Genomic DNA, 24,296 nt, shown 5'->3' with positions numbered 1-24,296 from the left:
GTCATACTTTTGGGCAGCAATATGAACATTTAGGGAACACAAGTGAAGAAGCTTTGAAAATACAAAAATACAATCAAAATTAATAATTTTCTACAAAAATAGTAAAATAAATATGATCTGTAAATTAAAAAAAAAAAACAAAAACTCCAATACAGTGTTTAACAGTTAGAAAATAAGAATGCAGTACGTAAAACGAAAAAAAAAAAAAGAGGTGGGGTGAGGTGGGGAGGAGTGAAAGATTAGACTAACAAGCTTTAATTGTAACAGAAATGAAGGTAAAACAAGCCATACATTTCTGTCATTTTCACCCGTGGCGAAAAGGGTGTTCTACTACATTTCCCTTCATTTCCAATATTTATTTCTGTTTAAGAAGGGAAACTGATTTTTCAACATCTCCAATTATTTTCATCATATAATTTATTTTAGTGTTCATTATTTAATACACAAAAAGGCTCTTCAATTTTAAACATTAAGCAGAAATTATGAAAATAAAGTTAAAAAATCTGCGAAATTAAATATCTAAATAATTAACATTGCAAAACTACTGATTTCTTTTCTAAATTCCAAAAATTGAGGTATAGCAAAGGAGATGTCATCAGTCAAAAAAAGTGTGCCATAAAATAGCTGACTGTTGGAAAAAATCTCTCACAGAGATATAAAAATAGTGCATAACAAATGTCAAATGGATCAAGGTTGGCAGGGTTAAGGTTAGAAAAGAATACTCCAAAAATCTGGAGGATCATGGTTAAGTAACAAATAGGGAACATTGACAAATAAATTAGTAAAAAGCTCTTCTGAAAACAGCATCAACTTTAAACATTAAAAACTTGAACCACAACCACAATAAAACAGCAGAGTTAGACATGAACCACATATTTTTACAGTACAAAAAAGCACACCATAGACAACCAATATTAAGATCAACACTTTGCTCACGTGAAGGATTGTCCCAAGGGGCTGCAATAAGGCAACACCCTTGTAGTTTTCTCTCTTTAGAGTCAAGAATCTTATTTCAGCATTTTAAAAAACATCTACCATGTTGGATGCTTTGCTTAGATTGCAGAGTAACTCTTACATTAAAATATAGGGGCTAGTTGCATTAAAAATGCTCTAAAGAGAAAAAATGTCACTAATGATACTCTAATAGTGTTCAGTACCAAGAGAAACTAACTATTGCATGTTTCCATGCCACTTTCTCAAAAAAACCGCAAGCAGTCATTACCAAAATTCCTTCATCAAAATTTAAAAAAAGCAATTTTTAACCATTAAGAACAATTTCCATGCAACAGTGACCCCAGTTTAGACAGAAGACCCCAATATACATAGGTCAAACACATAAGCAAGTTTAAGCCAGATTTCACCGTTATCTTTAAGGTAAAATTGAATTTTATGCAACTAGCCATCTGTATATTTCCCCATCTCCATTTTGACTTTACTTAGGTTTACTAAAGTTTTGCATTCTTCGAGAAAGTTCCTTTGTCTAAATATGGGCTTCCTATGGGCCTTACATTTGGTGACCGGTTAGCAGTGTGCTGGCCATCTTTGGTTTATAAAGGATGTCTTAACCATGAACTATCAAAGGGGCTAAAATCAACTTTCTTTAAAATTCTAGTACTGTTCTTTTACTCAATCTTTTATCTATACTATATCACTGCACATGAATTAGAACCGCACATCACAAAATTGCACAGGGATTACAAATATTACATCCAGTCTGCATAAAATCGAATTCCACTACTGACCAGATCACAAAATGGCTGCACTCTCTAATCTAAAACTAATTTGCATATTGTACACATGTAGGACATTGTTTTTTAACTTGAAGTCACAATAATGCATGCAAGTTTGCTTTTTTAAACAAATTTTATAATTTGTTCATGCTACCTAGTTCAAGAGAGCTTTTTTTGAACATTTGCAATACCTCACCTCTTGTTAATAATTCTAGTGCATGCATATGGTGTATACAGGTAAGTAAACATGCATTTTTTTCACATTCTAAAACTATGGCAGTTTAGGCCATATTGTGCTGCCTGCATTTTATCTGCAATGCAGTGTGTCTCTAACGTTTTCAATCCCGTATTAATAGGTGGCATTTACACATAACACCTATATAGCAGCAAAGCTAATACAGCTTGTGATTAAAAATGTTTAAAAATAGCTAATAAATCAGATTATCTTGAGGTATTATTTCTTGCAAGTCAAAATGGAGAGCAAAAAAACAACCCTAATTTTTTAGTTTATGTATACACTGAAAATAGCAACAATAAAAATAAGCCTTTGTAGCAGACATATTCCATCTTCACTATTATTTTGCTACCTTTGGTAAATTACTGGGGCAGATCTTAAAGTTAAAAACCCACGTTTAGAAATAAGTGCACGCTTCACCCACTATATAGCAGCAGACTGTTTGCCCCTACGCAAAACATTCTCATATCTAATTTTAACTTTACATATAAAAATAACTTGGAGAAAATACAAAAGAACATTTTATTTTAACATGAAAATATCACAAAAATTAGTAAGCCTGAGATGTAGGGTTTTGGTGAAAAACAAGAGGCTTGTAGTGTTTTGGCTGCTGATAAAGATGCATGTATTGATAGCTGGGGTGAAAGCAGAAGAATGCACTTATTTCTTCTGCATGTCAGTATCTTCAGACACAGTAAGCCACATGCACCCTTTCTTTCCTTGTTGAACAGAGGCCGGTCAGCTGTTCTTAGTTCCAGCGGAAGTGGATCTGACGTGGGCGATCAGCACCTTCCTTTACCAATGGCTTATGGAACTCACGTCCTGCACGGGAGTGGATATTTGCCCAACAAAACTCACAGTAATACTGCAGGCAAGTGACATTGGCACAAAAAAAGGGAGCAAATTTCCCACCACAGCGTGCGCCCTGGCACTCATCACACATCTGGTCATCCAGCACATATGGCTTCACCTCCACCTAGAAAAAGAGGGAAGACCAGTCCTGTCAAGTCTGCTTCAGACGCCACTTTAGCACTGATTTAAGAGGTTCATGCAGCGTTCTAGAGAAATGGAGCGGCATTCAATGCTGAAAGGAAGAGGTAGTTTCCTAGGGTGATAGCTTCGCCATGGTGGTTTAATCACTAAGTTGTGACAGATTCTTGCAATCCCATGGACTGTAGCCCGCCAGGCTCCTTTGTCCGTGGGATTCTCCAGGCAAGAATACTGGAGTGGGTTGCCATTTCCTTCTCCAGAGGATCTTCCTGAGCCAGGAATCAAACCTAGGTCTCCTGCATTGCAGGCAGAGTTTTTACCAATTGAGCTATGAGGGAAGCCCAGCTTCACCACCTTGTAGGTTAAACAAAGTACATCATTTTGTTCTTGCAGTAATCTTTTCATAGGTCTTAAGTTCATAATTGACCATGAGACTCAATGAGCACTTAGTTTGGTAATTTTATTGTATTTTGATATGTTTCTTCTGAGAATTATTAACTGAATACTATTTACATCACTTTATTCCTCAAAGACAAAAAATAATTTATAAAAACTATAAAATCCTAATTGATTCACAAAACATTCCACCCTCACCTTTCTTGAAGCTGACATCTTTAAAACATCTGTGTGTTGATCTTTTCAGAGGTGGGGGTAACTGTGAGTTAAAATGAGCAGGGCATGGAAGACAAATGCACTTACACCTTTGTTCTCTCTTCCCAGCCTCACCGGTGAGATGGCACAACTGTAACAGCCCCTGATCCTGGCAATGCTGCTCTACTGCAGGTGAGAGCTATGCCCTGCTCATAAATAACTGGCACCACCAAACCACAGCTGTGGATGATCCTATGAAAGGCATGTCTAGACTTCTGAGAACTAGTAAGACAGAAGTCAAAGTCCCACTGTGAAAGTGTGACTCAGGAGAAGGTCTCAGACTTAAGTCAGCTCTTGATGCTAAATTTCTTGACCTCAGTTTCTGTACCTGTGAGATGAGACAGGCACTAGACCCTGCTTCCTAGAGTTGTGAGGATTAGATGACGCAAGTAAAAGTACGTAAGACTGTGCTTGGTACCTGGTAAAATACTCTGTAAATTAGCACTGGCCACTATTAGCTGCAACGGCCTTACTTTCTGGCTTGTGAGAACTTTATGAATGACAGGTTACTGCTTCTGTCTGACTGAATAGTGCCAGGCAGTTTAAGATCTCTGCATTTCCTGAGAGGAGAGAAAATTGAGTGTTTAAATGGCTTGGTTTGCCCAAGGTAAAAAAATAATGACCTGATGATTTCTATTTTGAGTGTATTCTACTGAAATACTCGCATGTGTATAGAAAATAAATATATAAGGGTATTTTCTTCACCATTATTTTGAACAAATACAATAACAACAAACTGGAAACAAACTAGCTGACTGATAAAAAGAACTGTAAAACATTTGATGGAAAAGTAATGAAATAACAGTTTTGTTTGTATTTGTATTGGTCAAAAAGTGCATTTTCAGTATGATCTTATGAAAAACCCAAAGGAAGTTTTTGGTCAACCTAATATTTCATGGTTAGGGTTAGGATAAACCTGAAAAAAAAAGTGAAAGTTAGTTGTTCAGTCATGTCCAGCTCTTTATGACCCCATGGACTGTGGCCCAGCAGGCTCTTCTATTCATGGAATCCTCCAGGCAAGAATACTGGAGTGGGTTGCCATTCCCTTCTCCAGGGGATCTTCCCATCCCAGGGATTGAACCCAGGTCTCCTGCATCGCAGGCAGATTCTTTACCATTTGGGCCACCAGACTGGATATTTTATATATATTGGACATTTTGCTTTCCTGAACTGTCTATATTTTTTGCATATTTTCCTGCTGGTGTTTTCTTTTTTAAAACTAATTTATAAGTCCTCTTTGCCAGTTAAGGATTTTTAATCTTTCTTTCCATTGGCTTTTGATCTTTAAAATGATTTTTGACACAAATTCTAAAATTTGTATGCTCCATCTTTGTCTCCTACCTTTTTCCTTTACAGATTCCATCTTGATTGGCAGGTTGTTATTTTTGACTCATTACCTTGATTATAACTATAATTAAGGAAGTGCATTACTACAACCAAAGAATAGATCAAGGCAGTATGAGAACTGCTGGGTCTCACTTCACTGGAGGCTAAGCTGTGAGCAAAAGGGCCACCTGCACTCGCTCAATGTCCAGTGCTGTCTGGTGGCACGTGTAGCGCAAAGCTGAACCTACACAAGTGTCTTCGTAGACGCTTTTTCTGGGTTTTTCTCTTGTGCTTTTTTTTTTCTTGCCTTTATCACCGTAAGATTTTAAGCACAGTGTCTCTGTTATTTATTTAATTTTCATAATACTTCATTAAATACTGGGTGACAATGTAAAACAATGATTTCAATTATCTGTATTTTTAAATTCTAGATGTTATTTTATACAGCTCATCTGGCGTGCTGCAGTCCATGGGGTCACAAAGAATTGGGCAAGACTTAGTGACTGAATGACTAACAACAAATCTACTTAATTCAAAATCAAAACTTACAAAGATGAAAATGGATTTCAAATCTATGATTTTAGAATACAATCAAAACCTATTTTTGATTCATAATCTTATTTCAAATCTATGATTTTAGAATATAATCAAAACTTATTTGTGATTCATAATCTCTATCAATGCTTGAATGTGTGAAAGGGAGTTTCAATGATTCTTCATGCTTCTTATTTTTTATTAGAATGTCTTCCCTTTTCCACTACAGAGGAACTATGATGCACCATCAACTGGATTCATAACTAATAATTAGCCAATCTGAAGTATAACACAATTCATTTCAGTAACTATCAGAAGCCACAGTGAATTATACTACTCATTGAATAAAATATAATAAATAAAAATGATTTATACATTTGTGGTGACTGTTCTTCATAGCTATCGGGAAGATGAAACTAAATTTCAAAGTACTCATGAGCCTAAAAAATGCGTTGAATAAACAATTTTAATCCCCTCAAATAAGTACACTATCTTTGCATTCCAGATAAATTTAAATTTTATCTGCTTTTATGGTTCAATTAGCGAGATGAAAGGTATAAAGAATAATAATTTAATTTTTTTGTATAATGACTTATAAAATATTTAAGGCTCAAATTCTTTCAAATAAAGTTGAAGGCATATCAATATCTTAGTAGCACATATCTTTAAAAAGCAAACATTTCTCTCAGTAGTTCAAGGCCTTTTTAAGAAGAGAAGTGTTTCTCAATTCACTTGCTTTTCGTCGAGGTTTCTCTGTAAGAATTGATACCCTGCCCTAAATAATTTTGTCCTCCAACATCATTCTGGAAACAAAGAGGTGTGAGGTATGGCAGTACAATAATTGCATCTCTCTGCTTCTGTATATTAAACCCTCTCACTTGTCTGAAAAAGCAAGTGAGCTTAGCTCAGACTAGCTTGATGGTCTAAAGCACAGTTAACTAGATGAGCGGCATAAAGCACGGCTGGGCCTTAGAATCACCCAGAGGCTTTATAAATCACTCCTGCCCTGGGTGTACCCCAGACAACCACCACAGAACCTCCGTGGGGCTGGGACCCAGACGTCGAGGTCTTCCTCATTCCCAGGCAACTTTACCGTGCAGTGGAGGCTGAAAACCAATGGATGAGATGGACTCTAAGGTTCAAATCAGTTAAAAAAAAAATTTCATAGCATGTCTGGATAAAAGCAGAACTCCTTTTCTTAGATACTTAATTTTTTTCTTTCTTTTTTTGGGGGCAACATTTAAATAACAATGGCAAACAAGCATGCCTCTTTGTACACGTGAACTGAACTGATGGCTGCATTTTGTTCCTAAATGGTGTGGTTTCATAATTAAATTGTTACTACTCCTAGAGTCTATGGTCTAGTCAACAGGTATTAATTAACCAGGTCCTCTGCCCCTAAAATAGTCTTTTATGTGCAAACAGCCCCAGAGAATAAGCTTCAAGAAACTGTTACACTGGGAAAACAAGAACCCACTCAAGTTATATCTACTAAAATGGGTATAAGAAAGTTAATTTACCTCATGTTTTTAGTATAGCTCATCTGTACTACAAATGTAAACATGATTATTCAGGAAGGAAGTAGCCACAGTTTTATAGCATGAAATAGATTTGAAAATAATCAGTTGAGTTTTGTTTGCTCCTTTTTCGTATTTTAAATGGTTGGTAACCAGTATTACCAACAGTGGCTGCCTGGGTGCAAGAGAGCCTAGAGGAGCCATCCCAGGTTGAAGGTCAGTAAGGGAGGCAGTGAGGAGACACCCCTCATCCAAGGTAAGGAGCAGCGGCTGCGCTTTGCTGGAGCAGCCATGAAGAGATACCCCACGCCCAAGGTAAGAGAAACCCAAGTAAGATGGTAGGTGCTGCAAGAGGGCATCAGAGGGCAGACACACTGAAACCATACTCACAGAAAACTAGTCAATCTAATCACACTAGGACCACAGCCTTGTCTAACTCAATGAAACTAAGCCATGCCCGTGGGGTAACCTAAGGAGGCGGGTCATGGTGGAGAGGTCTGACAGAATGTGGTCCACTGGAGAAGGGAATGGCAAACCACTTCAGTATTCTTGCCTTGAGAACCCCATGAACAGTATGAAAAGGCAAAATGATAGGATACTGAAAGAGGAACTCCCCAGGTCAGTAGGTGCCCGATATGCTACTGGAGACCAGGGGAGAAATAACTCTAGAAAGAATGAAGGGATGGAGCCAAAGCAAAAACAGTACCCAGCTGTGGATGTGACTGGTGACAGAAGCAAGGTCCAATGCTGTAAAGAGCAATATTGCATAGGAACCTGGAATGTCAGGTCCATGAATCAAGGCAAATTGGAAGTGGTCAAACAAGAGATGGTAAGAGTGAATGTCAACATTCTAGGAATCAGCGAACTAAAATGGACTGGAATGGGTGAATTTAACTCAGATGACCATTATATCTACTACTGCGGCCAGGAATCCCTCAGAAGAAATGGAGTAGCCATCATGGTCAACAAAAGAGCCTGAAATGCAGTACTTGGATGCAATCACAAAAATGACAGAATGATCTCTGTACATGTCCAAGGCAAACCATTCAATATCATGGTAATCCAAGTCTATGCCCCAACCAGTAATGCTGAAGAAGCTGAAGTTGAACGGTTCTATGAAGACCTAAAGACCTTTTAGAACTAACACCCAAAAAAGATGTCCTTTTCATCATAGGGGACTGGAATGCAAAAGTAGGAAGTCAAGAAACACCTGGAGTGACAGGCAAATTTGGCCTTGGAATGCGGAATGAAGCAGGGCAAAGACTAATAGAGTTTTGCCAAGAAAATGCACTGGTCATAGCAAACACCCTCTTCCAACAACACAAGAGAAGACTCTACACATGGACATCACCAGATGGTCAACACCAAAATCAGATTGATTATATTCTTTGCACCCAAAGATGGAGAAGCTCTATATAGTCAACAAAAACAAGACCAGGAGCTGACTGTGGCTCAGATCATGAACTCCTTATTACCAAATTCAGACTCAAATTGAAGAAAGTAGGGAAAACCGCTAGACCATTCAGGTATGACCTAAATCAAATCCCTTATGATTATACAGTGGAAGTGAGAAATAGATTTAAGGGCCTAGATCTGATAGATAGAGTGCCTGATGAACTATGGAATGAAGTTCGTGACACTGTACAGCAGACAGGGATCAAGACCATCTCCATGGAAAAGAAATGCAAAAAAGCAAAATGGCTGTCTGGGGAGGTCTTACAAATAGCTGCAAAAAGAAGAGAAGTGAAAAGCAAAGGAGAAAAGGAAAGATATAAGCATCTGAATGCAGAGTTCCAAAGAATAGCAAGAAGAGATAAGAAAGCCTCCTTCAGCGATCCATGCAAAGAAATAGAGGAAAGTAATAGAATGGGAAAGACTAGAGATCTCTTCAAGAAAATTAAGATACCAAGGGAACATTTCATGCAAAGATGGGCTCAATAAAGGACAGAAATGGTATGGACCTAACAGAAGCAGAAGATATTAAGAAGAAGTGGCAAGAATACACAGAAGAACTGTACAAAAAAGATGCTCACAACCTGGATAATCACGATGGTGGGATCACTCAGCTAGAGCCAGACATGAATGTGAAGTCAAGTGGGCCTTAGAAAGCATCACTACGAACAAAGCTAGTGGAGGTGATGGAATTCCAGTTGAGCTCTTTCAAATCCTTAAAGACGATGCTGTGAAAGTGCTGCACTCAATATGCCAACAAATTTGGAAAACTCAGCAGTGGCCACAGGACTGGAAAAGGTCAGTTTTTATTCCAATCCCTAAGAAAGGCAATGCCAAAGAATGTTCCAACTACCGCACAACTGCACTCATCTTACATGCTAGTAAAGTGATGCTCAAAATTCTCCAAGCCAGGCTTCAGCAATACATGAACCATGAACTCCCTGATGTTCAAGCTGGTTTTAGAAAAGGCAGAGGAACCAGAGATCAAATTGCCAACATCTGCTGGATCATGGAAAAAGCAAGAGAGTTCCAGAAAAACATCTATTTCTGCATTATTGACTATACCAAAGCCTTTCACTGTGTGGATCACAATAAACTGTGGAAAATTCTGAAAGAGATGGGAATACCAGACCACCTGACCTGCCTCTTGAGAAATCTGTATGCAGGTCAGGAAGCAACAGTTAGAACTGGACATGGAACAACAGACTGGTTCCAAATAGGAAAAGGAGTATGTCAAGGCTGTATATTGTCACCCTGCTTATTTAACTTATATGAAGAATACATCATGAGAAACGCTGGGCTGGAAGAAACACAAGCTGGAATCAAGACTGCTGGGAGAAATATCAATAACCTCAGATATGCAGATGATACCACCCTTATGGCAGAAAGCGAAGAGGAACTAAAAAGCTTCTTGATGAAAGTGCAAGAGGAGAGTGAAAAAGCTGGCCTAAAGCTCAACATTCAGAAAACGAAGATCATGGCATCTGGTCCCATCACTTCATGGGAAATAGATGGGGAAACAGTGGAAACAGTGTCAGATTTTATTTTTTGGGGCTCCAAAATTACTGCAGATGGTGACTGCAGCCATGAAATTAAAAGACGCTTACTCCTTGAACAAAAGTTATGACCAACCTAGAGAGCATATTCAAAAGCAGACACATTACTTTGCTGACTAAGGTCCGTCTAGTCAAGGCTATGGTTTTTCCAGTAGTCATGTATGGATGTGAGAGTTGGACTGTGAAGAAGGCTGAGAGCCGAAGAATTGATGCTTTTGAACTGTGGTGTTGGAGAAGACTCTTGAGAGTCCCTTGGACTGCAAGGAGATCCAACCAGTCCATTCTAAAGGAGATCAGCCCTGGGATTTCTTTGGAAGGAATGAAGCTAAAGCTGAAACTCCAGTACTTTGGCCACCTCATGCAAAGAGTTGACTCATCTGAAAAGACCCTGATGCTGGGAGGGATTAGGGGCAGGAGGAGAAGCGGACGACCCAGGATGAGATGGCTGGATGGCATCACTGACTCGATGGATGTGAGTCTGAGTGAACTCCGGGAGATGGTGATGAACAGGGAGGCCTCGTGTGCTGCGATTCATGGGGTCGCAAAGAGTCGGACACAACTGAGCGACTGAGCTGAATCAGTATTAGAAATTATACAGTAGGGGAGCTTTCATTTATAATCCATAGGACTTCCTGAAAATTCTTACTATGATGACCTAGCAGTGCTGCTAGAGAGTAATCATCTTGTGTGTTTAGTTTATTTGTATTTTGGCTTATTTACAAATTTACATTTGTTACTGCATATATTTAGGGAAATATACACAATGGGTTTTACTTTAGATTTTATGAAAAATGAAAAATAAGTAACATTTAATATTAGTGCCTATCTCTGAGTGCTTCTACAGATGTGAATTCACTTATTCCTCAAAATAACTGTGAAAGAGATACTATTATTGTTTTCCAACTTGTACATGAAGAATAAGAGGTGCGAAGAAGGTTCATTTGCCCAGGGTTATGGAACACAGGGTGGAAATGGGATCCCAGGGAGTCTGGCCCCAGAGTACAAGCTCTGCCTCCACAGTTAGAAAGATATTAAGATACCTTGTTGGCTATTTTCTAAAATGGCTTTAAAATGATATTTAAATTCTGTGTATTATACCTAAAGTTTAATGTCTCATCAAGAATTTCATAATGCAGGGATCTTTTGATACAATACTCTTTAAGAGCTAAAGGAGTATACAAATAAACACTCAGTTTTTGAATTGCATTATTAACTCTGTAGGATAGCAAGCTTTGGAAAGTGTGAAAGTGCAAGTATTAGTCACTTAGTTGTGTCCAACTCTTTGTGACCCTATGAACTGTAGCCACCATGCTCCTATGTCCACGGAATTCTCCAGGCAAGAATACTAGAGTGGGTTGCCATTCCCTTCTCCAGGGGAACTTCCTGACCCAGGGACTGAACCCAGGTCTCCTGCATTGCAGGCAGTTTCTTTACCATCTAAGCCACCAGGGAAGCCCAGTAAGCTTTGTATCAGCAGGTTATTACAGGACTTAAATGATTTTCCAATATGCAACTTACACGTTTATCAATATCACCGTGCTGAAGCTGAACGAACCGGGCACTGATGGCAGCAATGTAGCTCTGCTGATTGGAGAAAGCAACTCGACCAGCACCTTTTGGATATTTCAGCTCCGGATCTGTATCAATCCCTGCATAACACACGCCACCATACAGCCGGTCCATGATCATAGCAAGCTCCACTGGAAAATGAAAAGAAGTGCACATCAAATGGGAGAGAACACAGTGAATCAACAGTCTTAAAGTATTTTTTTTTAAGTGAAAGTCAATAGGATAATGCTCTCTTCTAGGTCCAGTCCTCTGTCTTGTACATGGGGCCCATCTGCTCTCAGCACAGAAGTGGACCGCTCAGCTGCCCACTGGACCAGTCACGCATGTCTAACCGGCCCTGTAGCACGCACTGTCCTACATGGTGCTCCTGACCTTCCGCTACCTGTCTAAGCGTGCCCCAGTGTGTTTTCACTGACTCAGTAAGTGATGGAAAAGATGAAGTTGCCAACTCAAGAGGCTTGGCTTCCTCCTTCCTGTTTTTTTCTGTTTCCCACGGTGCATGCAATCCCATGAACTTGATTTCCAGACATATCTAGAATCCAACCGCTCTGCCTCCATGCCTAACATCCTATTTCAAGGTACCATTATTTTTCATTAGATTATGGCAATAGTTGTATCACTTCGTTTCTGATCTGTGCTCTTCCCACCCCCCAGTTTATTTTCAAAACAGCACCAAGGGTGATTCTCTTGAAGATACAGAAGATGCCAATGGCTTAACTGAAATTTCTGCTTGGGAACTCTGAATGGAGGCACAAACTAGTCTTCAAAACCACAATCTTCTTCCAACCTACTCCAGTGTTCTTGATCTTCTCGGTAATGGTACCACTGTCTACCTAGTAGCTTAAGACTGAAAACTGAGATTGAGCCTTTGCGTTTACTTCATAAATACCTATAACACTTGTTCACTTGGCTCTTCTACCACCACCACCACTAATCCAAGCCACTGCTAACTGTCTCCTGGACTGTAATAACAGGCTTCTGAATTCATCCACCTATATCTACTCTCAACTCAACTCTCCCCTCCACAAGTCATCAGCTAAACTGGTCTTTCAAAAATGCAAATATGATGTCTCTCTCTTTTACTTAAAATCCCTTCATTGGTTTCCCACTGCTCTGAGGATAAATATCAAATTAGCTGTTGGACTTTTATGATCTGACTGCTATTTACCTCTTCCGTGTCTTCTGTGTCTCTCCCCTCATTCCTTAGGCCCTAGGTGGTGACTCTGGACTCCCCTCAGTCCCTCTGATGCACTCGGCCTCCCTCCACCGAACATCTTTGAATATGCTGACCCCTTTATCTGAAACACACTCCACACAATCTCCTTCTGTTCAATCTTCATGTGTCAGCTCAAATACAAGTATTTTGAAAATATTAGGCTATATCACATTTCCTTGCTTTATGCCCTTCTGTTTCCTGTAGTGCTTCTTTGTAGTAGGTATATCTGTAAGTATTTACACAGGTGAACAGTCTTTTAACAGGCACCTCGATACTGGAAGAGGGTGTTCTCAGTGATGCAAGGAGTTAACACACTTCACAAGGGTGCACAGTATCATAAAACCTGCTTGTACTGTGGGCATTTATGTCTATAATTATGTACCATATGACATCTTCTGGTAGATCTCTGGATTCTGATGACTGATGAACAGAAGTTTGTCATTCAACTATCTAAAGTGTCTTTCAGATATCAGAATCACCTGTATCAAATAAACAGACCCCAAATTCTCACATCTTGGAGAGTTACACTTAAGCGGACTTAAGTGCCTGTGTGGATTCTTCTTATAGAGTCTGTCTGGAGTTAGCTATACATACTGATAGATGGTTGCCCTATTCTCCAGTTCCTTAATGGTCTCAAGAGCAGTTTTTAGAATTTGTCTCGATTCTCTAGCAAGCAGCTGTTGGAGGAGAATCTGCCCTTAGCTGATCTAGTGGTGACATATACACAATAGGTGCCCAATGCTTACTGAATCAATTCATGTTTAAATGATTTTTGTAAAGAAACAAAATTTGTTAACATTCTACTTACCAGCCCGTAATGGCCTAGGAACACCTCCAACAAAAATTGTTTTTCGAGGATCCAAAGGTTGAGAACCATCCATCACAAAATCACTGTCACTCAAATTCCAAGGACGGATCTGAACCTGTGAAGAAGATGACATTATGGCCTTAGGTCTCGCTGCTTTAATAGCTGATGAACTTTCTGCCAACTGTGGTGCTTCCATAGTTCAGAATTTTGGACAGATAGTTTGGGAAACAAATTGTTAATATTTTAATCTAGATACTGTTTAAGTTATATGAACTTTTAAAAACTGAACCCTTAATGCAGTAGTTTTTTCACTAATAATCATTTCAAAACAGTTTTTGGAAAACTTTCATTTGTAGCTTCAAGTTCGAGTAGCATTTACTTACAGGTTTGTCCTTGATGGTTGGGCTGGAAACACACAGATAGAGTTTTCCATCCTCTTCAATACAAGCATCAATCAGTGCCTGAACTGAGCTCTCTTCTTGAAAGAGTAGGAATGCATAGCCTGTAACAGCCATGAAAATGAGGCAGTGAGTCAAGGTCAGTGATTTCATCCCAAACTTCAGTACTGTTTAGAAAACACACGCCTTTGAAGTAGATAAAAATGAACTATCAAATAGGATTACAATCATTATGTTTCTATCGGAGAACACAACATCCTGTAGAATACACACAAACACAAATACTCGGTAAATTAACTACTTTATATAGAGCATTTAATATCTGATATTATACTAAGAGCTTCACATAAATATTTGATTCTCAGAGTAACTATGAAACATTATTTCCAATTTACAGAAAAAAAGAAAAAGAAAAACAAAACAAACCCTGAGGTGTCAAGTGGTTGAATTACTTGCCCAAAGCCAGTCACATAAGCAAGTAGTTGGTTGATTAATTTCAAACCTAGATCTTCTCTAAGGTATCCCATGATACTGTCTCCTTAAAGAATTTGGCTGGATTAACCAGTTGAGCCCAGCAGAAGCTACAATTTTCTTCAGGTGCCCTCAGGCAAAGACAAGTTCTAGAGCATACTCTTGGGCAGGTGGAAGGAGCACATGTGGAAAGGCCCTGGAATTCCTGTAAGTAGGGGAAAATTCCACAGTCAACCTGACCACTTCCAAATGATACTAAGAAAACTCCCTTAGGGAGGTTGGAATGAAGCAGATTCCTTCAGGATGGGTCAGACTTTTAAATCAAGTCTCAAAGTGGCTAAGCAGCAGAACACTTTTTCCAAACAGTATGGAGACTGGGTTTGCACTTTGGAGTCAAGTTCTTGCTTAGATTCCTATGCTCTTTTGGAAATATGCCCTTCCTCCTTTCCTTGTGACAATCAGTCAATCTTTAATCAAATATTATGTATCCATCAGGCAGAAAAGACTTCATTATAAAAAGAAGGCATCAAAATTTACAAGTTTACTATTATGTGATTATTCCCAGTAGCAGATAACTGTAAGTGACCTAAAAATACCCCTTTCCCTTGACAAGATTTCTATGCAAATTTAGAGCAATGAAATCTAGTCTCAGTATGAAAATGCCATCAAACAGGCCATCCATGTCTGGTCCATTAAACAATGGGAAGAGTGAGTTCATGTTTTACTAGAAGTCAAAAAAAAACCACAGCTTACTGCCAATAATCGCTTTTAGTGCCACAAAGATCCGATATGACACACAAAAGAAGTACTTCATTTTAATAAAATTACTATATCTGATTGCACAAATAAGCAATCAAACCACTTCTATTTCTACACAAATAGAAACTTCCATATGTATGATTATGCAAGATCAGAAACACATCTTAGACTTTTATAATTGTTAAGAAAAACTTAAGTAGGCTTGAAAAAAATGAGAAAATAAAGACTGGCTTTCTATATGTGAAGGCATTAATTTTGATACAAGCTATGGTTCTGAGAGCTATAAATGTTTTGTAATAATGGGGGAGTATAGATCGATTTACCAGAAGAGCATTTAAAATTTTTAATGTTATGTTTTATGATGCTAGTTTTTATATTAATGTTTTAAGTTGCTAAATTATTTTTGTGATTATTAGGAAAGAAATATTTGTATCACAAAAATTAATTAAGCAATATGGCAGGTAAATTTTGATCTAGCTAAGGCAAGCCACTAAATATTAAAATAGTCTCATCAAAAATACCACCTAACATGTTCTTTAGAATTTATTAATGAAAGCTAATGTTTACATTCATCCATGGAATTGCAAACAGTCCCACATGACTTGGGGAACAACAATGTTTACACAAGGTGAACCTTATTCACTGCAAAGGACAGGTGTGTGTGTGTGGTTCAGCATCAAGGGCTAGAGTCACTACCTCAACTACAAGGCAACTTCATCAACTGGATGTTTCTACACCAGTGTTTTCCCAAACCAGGGAATGATGAATTCCAGCAATGACAAAAACGCATGAACGTGCAAGGTTTAGGAACACTGGCTTTTGGCAATGGGTACAATCAACTATAACTGTACCAAAATACTATGATTTGCCACTGCTGATTTTTTGCTGTTTTTCTTGTTTTCAGTTTGAGAAAATAACAACTACCACAAAATTACAATAACAATGCAACAGCAACAATGACAGCAGCTCTTCTGTTCCATGAATCAGAAATCAATCTATCTCACTAGGCTTAAATCCACCTCTTATCTGAACAAGAAGTCCATGCAGAAAATGTATACCTGTCTTTACAGAAACTAATTCCAGTACCTTTCTAAACTTGTACTTCAATCCCTGCCTGTAACTCTACTGAACAGCTTTTTAATCTATCTAAACTGCACAATCTCCTTTAGATTTGGTTCAAAGTTTCACAGTGGAGCTTTCCTCTGCCTACTTCAAGTCAAAGGATAAACCATCCTAGTTGTTTATATCACTTATTAGGGAACTTTCAATCCATGAATTACTGAGGATACAAAGATGAGTAAAGACACAGTCTGATAGATTACTGGAAAAATTTGAAATTAATAGGTTCTGACATTAATAGATATAACTCTAGCTGGGTTGTGGGAGAAACACTGGGGATATCCAGAGATGTGGACAGACTAAGTCATATGTCTGAGATAGTCCAGACAAAGGATGGTAATTTAGGCAGAAATGTCCAGAACTAACAGGCACTTTTATTGAACATTTGGTGAAATAAACTATAAAAGACAAGATCGTAACACTGAACAACAGATTAAAACCAAGCTAAGAAATGAACATCTACATCAACATGAAGCTAGCTTTCTCTCTAAACTAAGGATGCAAGACCTCCAGATCCAGTATGTTTCAATTTAGAGTACATGGAAACAGGTCCATAGGTAGAAGTAGATTCTAAAAGCTGCCTGAGATCTGGGATCAAAGGATTCCGTAAGATTTAAAGGTTCAGTTCAGTTCAGTCACTCAGTTGTGTCCGATTCTTTGCAACCCCATGGACTGCAGCATGCAAGGCCTCCCTGTCCATCAGCAATTCCCAGAGTTTAAGGTGTGTGTGTATGTATGTATGTATGTGTATATATACATGTAAATCACATATATATAAATCACTGCATTATTCCATTTCTCTAAAAAACAACATCAACCACTCATGGGAGTTCTGTAATTCTCAATGATAAAGGTAGAGATGGCCTGAACAATTTATCACCGGAAACCCTGAGCTGGTTTTTGGATGCCAATAACTCTGACATGTTTCCTTTCCCAGAGTCGAAATCAGGTTATTCAATAGATCTACTGGAGTCTTTTCCCCAGGCTTGAAAAATCCACTCAGCCATGATAATAATGGTGTACTTTTTTATTTCTAAAATTACATTTGAATGATATTCAAAGTAAAGTCTTTCAATCTCCCCCTTTCTTTTATTCACCTATGAGGATGTGCCATGACTGGCTGGATTCAGGCTAAATTCTCTCCTGCTGCTCACTCCAGGCAGGTGATTCTTCCTCTGCCCACTGATGGTGGCATCACTTTGCTCAAATGAATGTTAGCTCCATTTGTGATCCTCTTCTCTGGATCAGTCATCGCAGTATCCTAGCAATCCGTGACTCTGCACATCTTATCTCTTTATGTAACTGAGTGTTTCCTGACCATTCATTTCCTTCTCTATCTAAATTCACCAACAGAGTACATATTACTCTCGTCATCTCTGGAACACTTAAGGACATCTTGCAATACTTAAAATATTCATGGGTTTATATTTTATTCTCACTTCATACATTTTTTAATAACTTCAGATATGCAGATGACACCACCCTTATGGCAGAAAGTGAAGAAGAACTAAAGAGCCTCTTGATGAAAGTTAAAGAGGAGGGTGAAAAAGCTGGCTTAAAGCTCAACATTCAGAAAATGAAGATCATGGTATCCGGTCCCATCACTTCATGGCAAACAGAAGGGCAAACAGTGGAAACAGTGGCTGACTTTATTTTTCTGGGCTCCAAAATCACTGCAGATGGCGATTGCAGCCATGAAATTAAAAGACGCTTACTCTTTGGAAGGAAAGTTAAGACCAACCTAGACAGCATATTAAAAAGTAGAGACATTACTTTGCCAACAAATGTCCATCTAGTCAAGGCTATGGTTTTTCCAGTGGTCATGTATGAATGTGAGAGTTGGACTGTGAAGAAAACTGAGCACCAAAGAATTGATGCTTTGGAACTATGGTGTTGGAGAAGACTCTTGAAAGTTCCTTGGACTGCAAGGAGATCCAACCAGTCCATTCTAAAGGAGATCAGTCCTGGGTGTTTATTGGAAGGACTGATGTTGAAGCTGAAACTCCAATACTTTGGCCACCTGATGCAAAGAGCTGACTCATTTGAAAAGACCCTGATGCTGGGAAAGATTGAGGGCAGGACGATAAGGGAATGACAGAGGATGAGATGGTTGGATGGCATCACCGACTCAATGGACATGAATTTGGGTAAACTCCGGGAGTTGGTGATGGTCAGGGAGGCCTGGTGTGTTGCAGTTCATGGGGTTGCAAAGAGTCAGACAGGACTGAGTGACTGAATTGATACATTTCTTAATTTCACTGAGCGGAGATACTTCTTTATATGTCTGTGCCCAAGCTACTGAGAAGGATACCTTAGGCAGAAAAAAGACTCAAATATTTGTTGATACAAGCCTTTGAAATCATTATCAAATCATTATAGAGAAGGCATAGCAAGTCTCTGATGATTCTTGACTGGCTTGAAGTGAACCAAATAGCTTTCAGAAACATTCTGCCTCACCTGATACATTGTTACCGATCTCTACAAATTACTCTATTAGTTTTTATACAAAGATGTACTCATATTCAATTCTAAAAGAAAACAACGAGTAATTGATATTATTTCTTTGTGAAAGGGAAAGGACTGTGGCTTGCCAGGCTCCTCTGTCCATGGAATTCTCTAGGCAAGGGTACTGGAGAGGGTAGTCATTCCCTTCTCCAGGGGGTCTTCCTGACCCAGGGATTGAACCTAGTCTTGCATTGGAGGCAGATTCTTTACCATCTCAGCCACTAGGGAAGACGAATTGTTTCTTTAGCTCTCATATAACTTATTCCCTAGCAAACAGTAACAAAAAAACCCTCTTACCTTTCGGTGGAAAATAGGACTTGCTTTCTGCTTTATGAGGCCAATCCACGACCAAAGGCCCAAATCTTCTGAAGCTAGCAGTTATTTCATCTTAGAAAAGTACAATAACATGCATTAGGAATTAATTTTAATGATTCATTCTAAAAAATCCTGTATTTTATGTTATTTTAAAAGATTTAATATTTTAAAGTGCCAAATAGCCTAAGATAAACTAGAATATAAATACTAGAAACATGGTAAGATTTAATATTTTAAAGTACCAAATAGCCCAAGATAATATAAATGTAAACCCAAAAATACAAATACTAGAAAAAATGTCTAATATCCTCATTAAAATGATACATAAAATTTAATCTACTTAGTCAAAGTAGTTTTTAAGCAGCACACTGGTTAGAATAATCAGTTCAGCATGACTTCTAAAATATTATATAATACCATATGGACACTAAGGGATTGACAGTATAGCAATTATAAATATTACTGACTTGAAAAACATGCTGACATTCTATCAAATTAAAGATCCATAAAGAGATATATTACTGCTTGATAAAGTAACATATTGTAGGAAAAAAAAGGTCTGCTGAACAAGACACATAAAGCTTTAATATTTATAAAATATACTAGAGTCTATACATGCTCGGTAGTTTCACTGAAAGATGTACAGGTCAAATACAATGACACGTTCAAGCTTATTTATCACATGGAAACTTTTGGTACAGATTAGTATACAGAATAAGTCTGTGGATATTTGAATTATAACTGAAAAAATTCCCAAAATGTAGTAATATTTTCTCTATTATTACATTGTAAATGAGAGTGGCAGATTTCCCACAGTCTCACAAGTATTAGTTTCAGTATTTTATATTTATCTTGAAGTATCTTTCTTTAGTTATTATTACACAGGATAATTTTTACATATGCTTAATATTCTTTATAAAATCTGAATTTTCTGTTTATGTACTGTTTCCTTTCCTTGTTTACGTTATATAGTCTCTTACCTGTTTCTAAAAGTACATTTACACTTAAGTTGAATTTTTGATTCTTATACATTAAAGTTTCATGGTTGCTGCTGCTGCTGCTAAGTCACTTCAGTTGTGTCCAACTCTGTGTGACCCCATAGACAGCAGCCCACCAGGCTCCTCCGTCCCTGGGATTCTCCAGGCAAGAACACTGGAGTGGGTGGCCATTTCCTTCTCCAATGTATGCAAGTGAAAAGTGAAAGTGAAGTCGCTCAGTCGTGTCCGACTCTTCACAACCCCATGGACTGCAGCCCACCAGGCTCCTCCGTCCATGGGATTTTCCAGGCAAGAGTACTGGAGTGGGGTGCCATTGCCTTCTCCGAAAGTTTCATGGTTGGTTACCTTTAATTCATTGTTTGTGGTGTGTGTGTGTTTGTGTGCATGTGTGCGCATGCATTACAGTCATATGAACAGTTTTTATGTATGGTTAAGTCACATACATACAAAAAGTTTGGTCATATGTGTTATGGTCATACAAAAAGTTTTTTAAAGTTTTAAATAAATATATAAAACAAAAAATTTAATGTATTTAAGTATGTTCTATGTTTTAAAAATAACTGAGACATGAACTAAAGGAAAATCTGATTTATAAAAAATGCTCACAGTAACAATATGTAAAAGATACAAAGTAAAGAAACAAACTTAGATCCTCATTCACACTATATTTTAGGTTTTTTTCTTTAGTATCACAAGTCATCATTTTACCTTCATCAATGTCTGGAGGAAGACCACCAACAAAAACTTTTCGAGAGAAACGTTCTATTCGCTCTCCATTCTGATGAGCTGAGTAACATGTGGGTGAATTTAAAACACCAACTTGATCATTATGCCCATCATCCAGCAAGCCATCATCTATTGGAAAGAGGGAAGAACGACCTAAAATATAAGAACAAATATAACCTGAATCTCAGATCTAAGAAAGTGATAAAAGTCAGGAATAAAAAGAGCAACAATTAAAGGCTTAAAAATGAAAGTGAAAAAATAAAAAGTGAAAGTGATATAGGTATCAAAAATTAAGGAACATTCAGATAGCTTGAAAGTTCAATTACCTGAATTCAAGAGAGACGTTGTCAGGGGAATGACTTAGAAATAAACATGGCCATATGATAACAATTATGTCATAAACAAACACTAGATCACTTTGATTTTTTTATGGAAAACAGCAAAAATCTGCTGTATGGGGATGGTTAAACTGGGTATGTAACAGGAGAAACCTTTTAGAAATTGGTGGCAGAAAGAAACAACACAGACTAAATTGATAAGAAAACAACATCAACAAAACACTTGCAGACCATAGTAATGAAGGATGAAAGTACCAAATTATACTTGCATATAAGATCTTGATGTACTGCATGTATGTCAGTTACATGACAGGGTGGACAGAGATTCTGCACATGTGCAGAACAGAAGAGGCTCCCCTCCAGGACTTTGGTCCCCACCTGAGCCCACCCTTCAGGACACACCCTTGTAGAGGAACAGACTACATAATTCTCTGCGGCAATCCTGATTCTGGATTCTGTGGGGATCACAATAAAAAAGTAAATAAGATGATCTTGTAAAACAGTCTCTAAAGTGCTTCAGCGGAAGTGTGCTGGAGGAAGGGAGTAACCTGGCTAATAAACAGGCAATTTCTTAAATCCCCAGGTGAAACTGGATAGCAGTTCTGGTAAAGGGGAAAATAGTGGTACTTAGGGAGTTAAGAAAAGGTAGGCTAGTAGAATATTTGTAAGAAAATGGTTTTGAATAAATTTTTCAAGTGGAAGGAGAAACATAAGAGAGAGAAGGAAAAAATGAATTTATTTAAGAAATAAGAGTCATGTTGGCTGAAACATGTTGGAAAAAAGGAAAATAAAAGCTAGAAAAGCACCCTGGGCTAGACAGAACACTTAGCCTTGAATGCCAGGCTACAGGACACATTTTATTTAGGCAGCAAAAAAACAAAAAGGAACAAACAAAGAACAACTGGATACAGGCATTCAAGCACGATGATAACTTATCCTGTATTTTAGGAAGACTCCTCTTGGCAAATATGGTTAACGTGATGAGAAATGAGCCAACCAGAAGTCCTTCAAAAAATTCAGGAAGGAGGTACAGTTGGAGGTACCTGAAGCAGTGAAAAGTAGATGGGAAATGAAACAGGAAAAAAGAATGGAAAGGAGGAATTAAGAGGTTTTAGAATATAAGTGGTAAAAATCATTAACTGAATAAGTGTAAGGACAGTAAAGACCTGAAACTGCAACAGGAAAGGGAAATGTGTCCTAGACATGTGAAGGTTCACAAGCTTCACATCTGTGACACTCAGAAATGGGGAGCAAGGAGAAGAGTCACAGTGCTGAGAAAGTCATCTGGGGTCAACTCTCCAGTAAACTGGTGGGAGCTTAACATTCTTTATAACATCACTGATAAGAACTCCAGTGAGAAATGGTAAGGAGAGCACCTCAGGAAACTTACAAAGGAGAAATGAAAGAATAAAAAAAGCAATGAAGGAACAATGTCAGATGTTAAGATAATGATTTAAGAACAATGACAAGTTGAAGATATGCATGATCTTTGAAGGCAGTAGCATTAGTAAAGCTGCTGGTAGAGTTTTGTGAAGTACAGACATCAAACAAGTTTATTAAAGAAAGAAAAAGAAAATAAGGATATAGGCAAGGTTTTTTTTTTCTTCAAGATGGAGTAAAGGATTTTTTAAATGAGGAGAAAATGTATATAATCTGTACTATGTCTTAATATATACAAATTATAAATATTCAATATAAAGTGTCATTAATGTGCTATCATCTTGAAAAGTATGGTACATAATGATGCAACTGATGTAACAAAGACAACCTGAAATGTGATGGCCTGCACAGAACTGGGGTTGTTGGGCTGAGGAAAGGGTGACATGTCTGTGAGCTATAGCTAGCTAGATGTTATAAGTAAGAATTTTAATTTTATAAGATCAAAAATAGGGGGAAAGACCATATTTGGTATAGGAAAGAAATTATTCTGCATATTCAAATTTAATTTAACAAGATGTTCTGAAATATAACCATATTCACTGAGTAAGTCTATGAATATTTAACTTTCCCAATACCTTTGCTATCAGGAATAAGGACCATGAAAAACAAATGTCAATATTCCTTGTGATCAACAGAAAGAAAGCTCTTCAAAATGAAACTATTTTCCTTAAAGAGAACCTCATCAAGAACCATCACAAGTAATATTAATTATGAATAACTAGTTCAACTTTCTACGGTTGGACTTTAAATGAATAATTCTATATTTTAAGAAGAATAAGATGAGGTAGAGAAACAACATCAATATTTAGTTTTTGATTAAAATGATAAATCCAAATTTTATACTTATTTCAGACATGCCAATACTTAAACAGAAATACTGAATGCAGTGATAAAGAAAATCACTATATAAGCAACATCTGATAGCTGACCCAAATGACTTAAATTTTTTCTCTTAACTATAATATTTTAAGTATACTCATTATATACTAATGAATTTTTCTGTATTCTCCAGGCCAGAATACTGGAGTGGGCAGCCTTTCCCTTCTCCAGGGGATCTTCCCAACCCAGGGATCGAACCCAGGTCTCCTGCATTGCAGGCATACTCTTTACCAGCTGAGCCACCAGGGAAGCCCTATTCTGTATTACTAACTATAGTATTCTAACTATAGATACTGTCTAAAATAAATACTGCAGTTAATACAGTAACTATCAAAGATTCAAGTGTAATCTATGTCTAAAATCTATTAGCCAAAGTTCAGATGAACAAAAGATACAATGAAAAGGCTGGGAACATGTCATATACTGGCCGTACTCATGATAATCTTTATTGCTGGGAAATCACGACCACTTTCGTTCTAGAAGCCATAAAAGCTCTAGAGTTAAATACTCATTTAAAAGAGGAGTTAACTAAACATGTATCGTCAACAAAAATACTGTTTTTCATCTTCCCAATTATCCTTCCCTGTAACTCAAATTAACATGATTATAAACGAAGACCACTAAATAATTATGCCTTCCATGTACTTAAAAGATACTTTCTAAGAAAGAATAAAAAAGAAAATTAAAATCACCAATACTAAGTATGAAAAAGCAGACATCAATCAGCACAAAATGCATGGTTTTTAACAGACTGAGGAAATTCC

General features: G+C 37.6%; 1 protein-coding gene across 6 annotated transcripts in view; it reads right to left on the bottom strand.

Annotated features, from left to right (window-relative positions):
• Positions 1–2,619: 2,619 nt before the first annotated feature.
• Positions 2,620–24,296, bottom strand: part of CPEB2 (cytoplasmic polyadenylation element binding protein 2) — an 83,091-nt gene continuing 61,414 nt past the window's right edge. For all 6 annotated transcript variants that reach the window (XM_068975194.1, XM_068975192.1, XM_068975190.1 and 3 more), the window contains 6 exons: positions 20,858–21,028; positions 19,134–19,223; positions 13,968–14,086; positions 13,585–13,699; positions 11,510–11,691; positions 2,620–2,941 (listed from right to left, as the gene is read on the bottom strand). In XM_068975194.1, the coding sequence (XP_068831295.1) occupies positions 2,714–2,941; positions 11,510–11,691; positions 13,585–13,699; positions 13,968–14,086; positions 19,134–19,223; positions 20,858–21,028 (905 nt within the window). In that variant the 3' untranslated portion in view covers positions 2,620–2,713. The remainder of the gene's footprint in view (positions 2,942–11,509; positions 11,692–13,584; positions 13,700–13,967; positions 14,087–19,133; positions 19,224–20,857; positions 21,029–24,296) is intronic.

The sequence above is a fragment of the Capricornis sumatraensis genome, chromosome 7 (genome assembly GCF_032405125.1).
Source record: "Capricornis sumatraensis isolate serow.1 chromosome 7, serow.2, whole genome shotgun sequence".
In the NCBI taxonomy this organism is placed as follows: Eukaryota; Metazoa; Chordata; class Mammalia; order Artiodactyla; family Bovidae; genus Capricornis; species Capricornis sumatraensis.
Note: the sequence above shows the minus strand (reverse complement) of the source record. Positions and strands in the feature narration are given on the sequence as shown.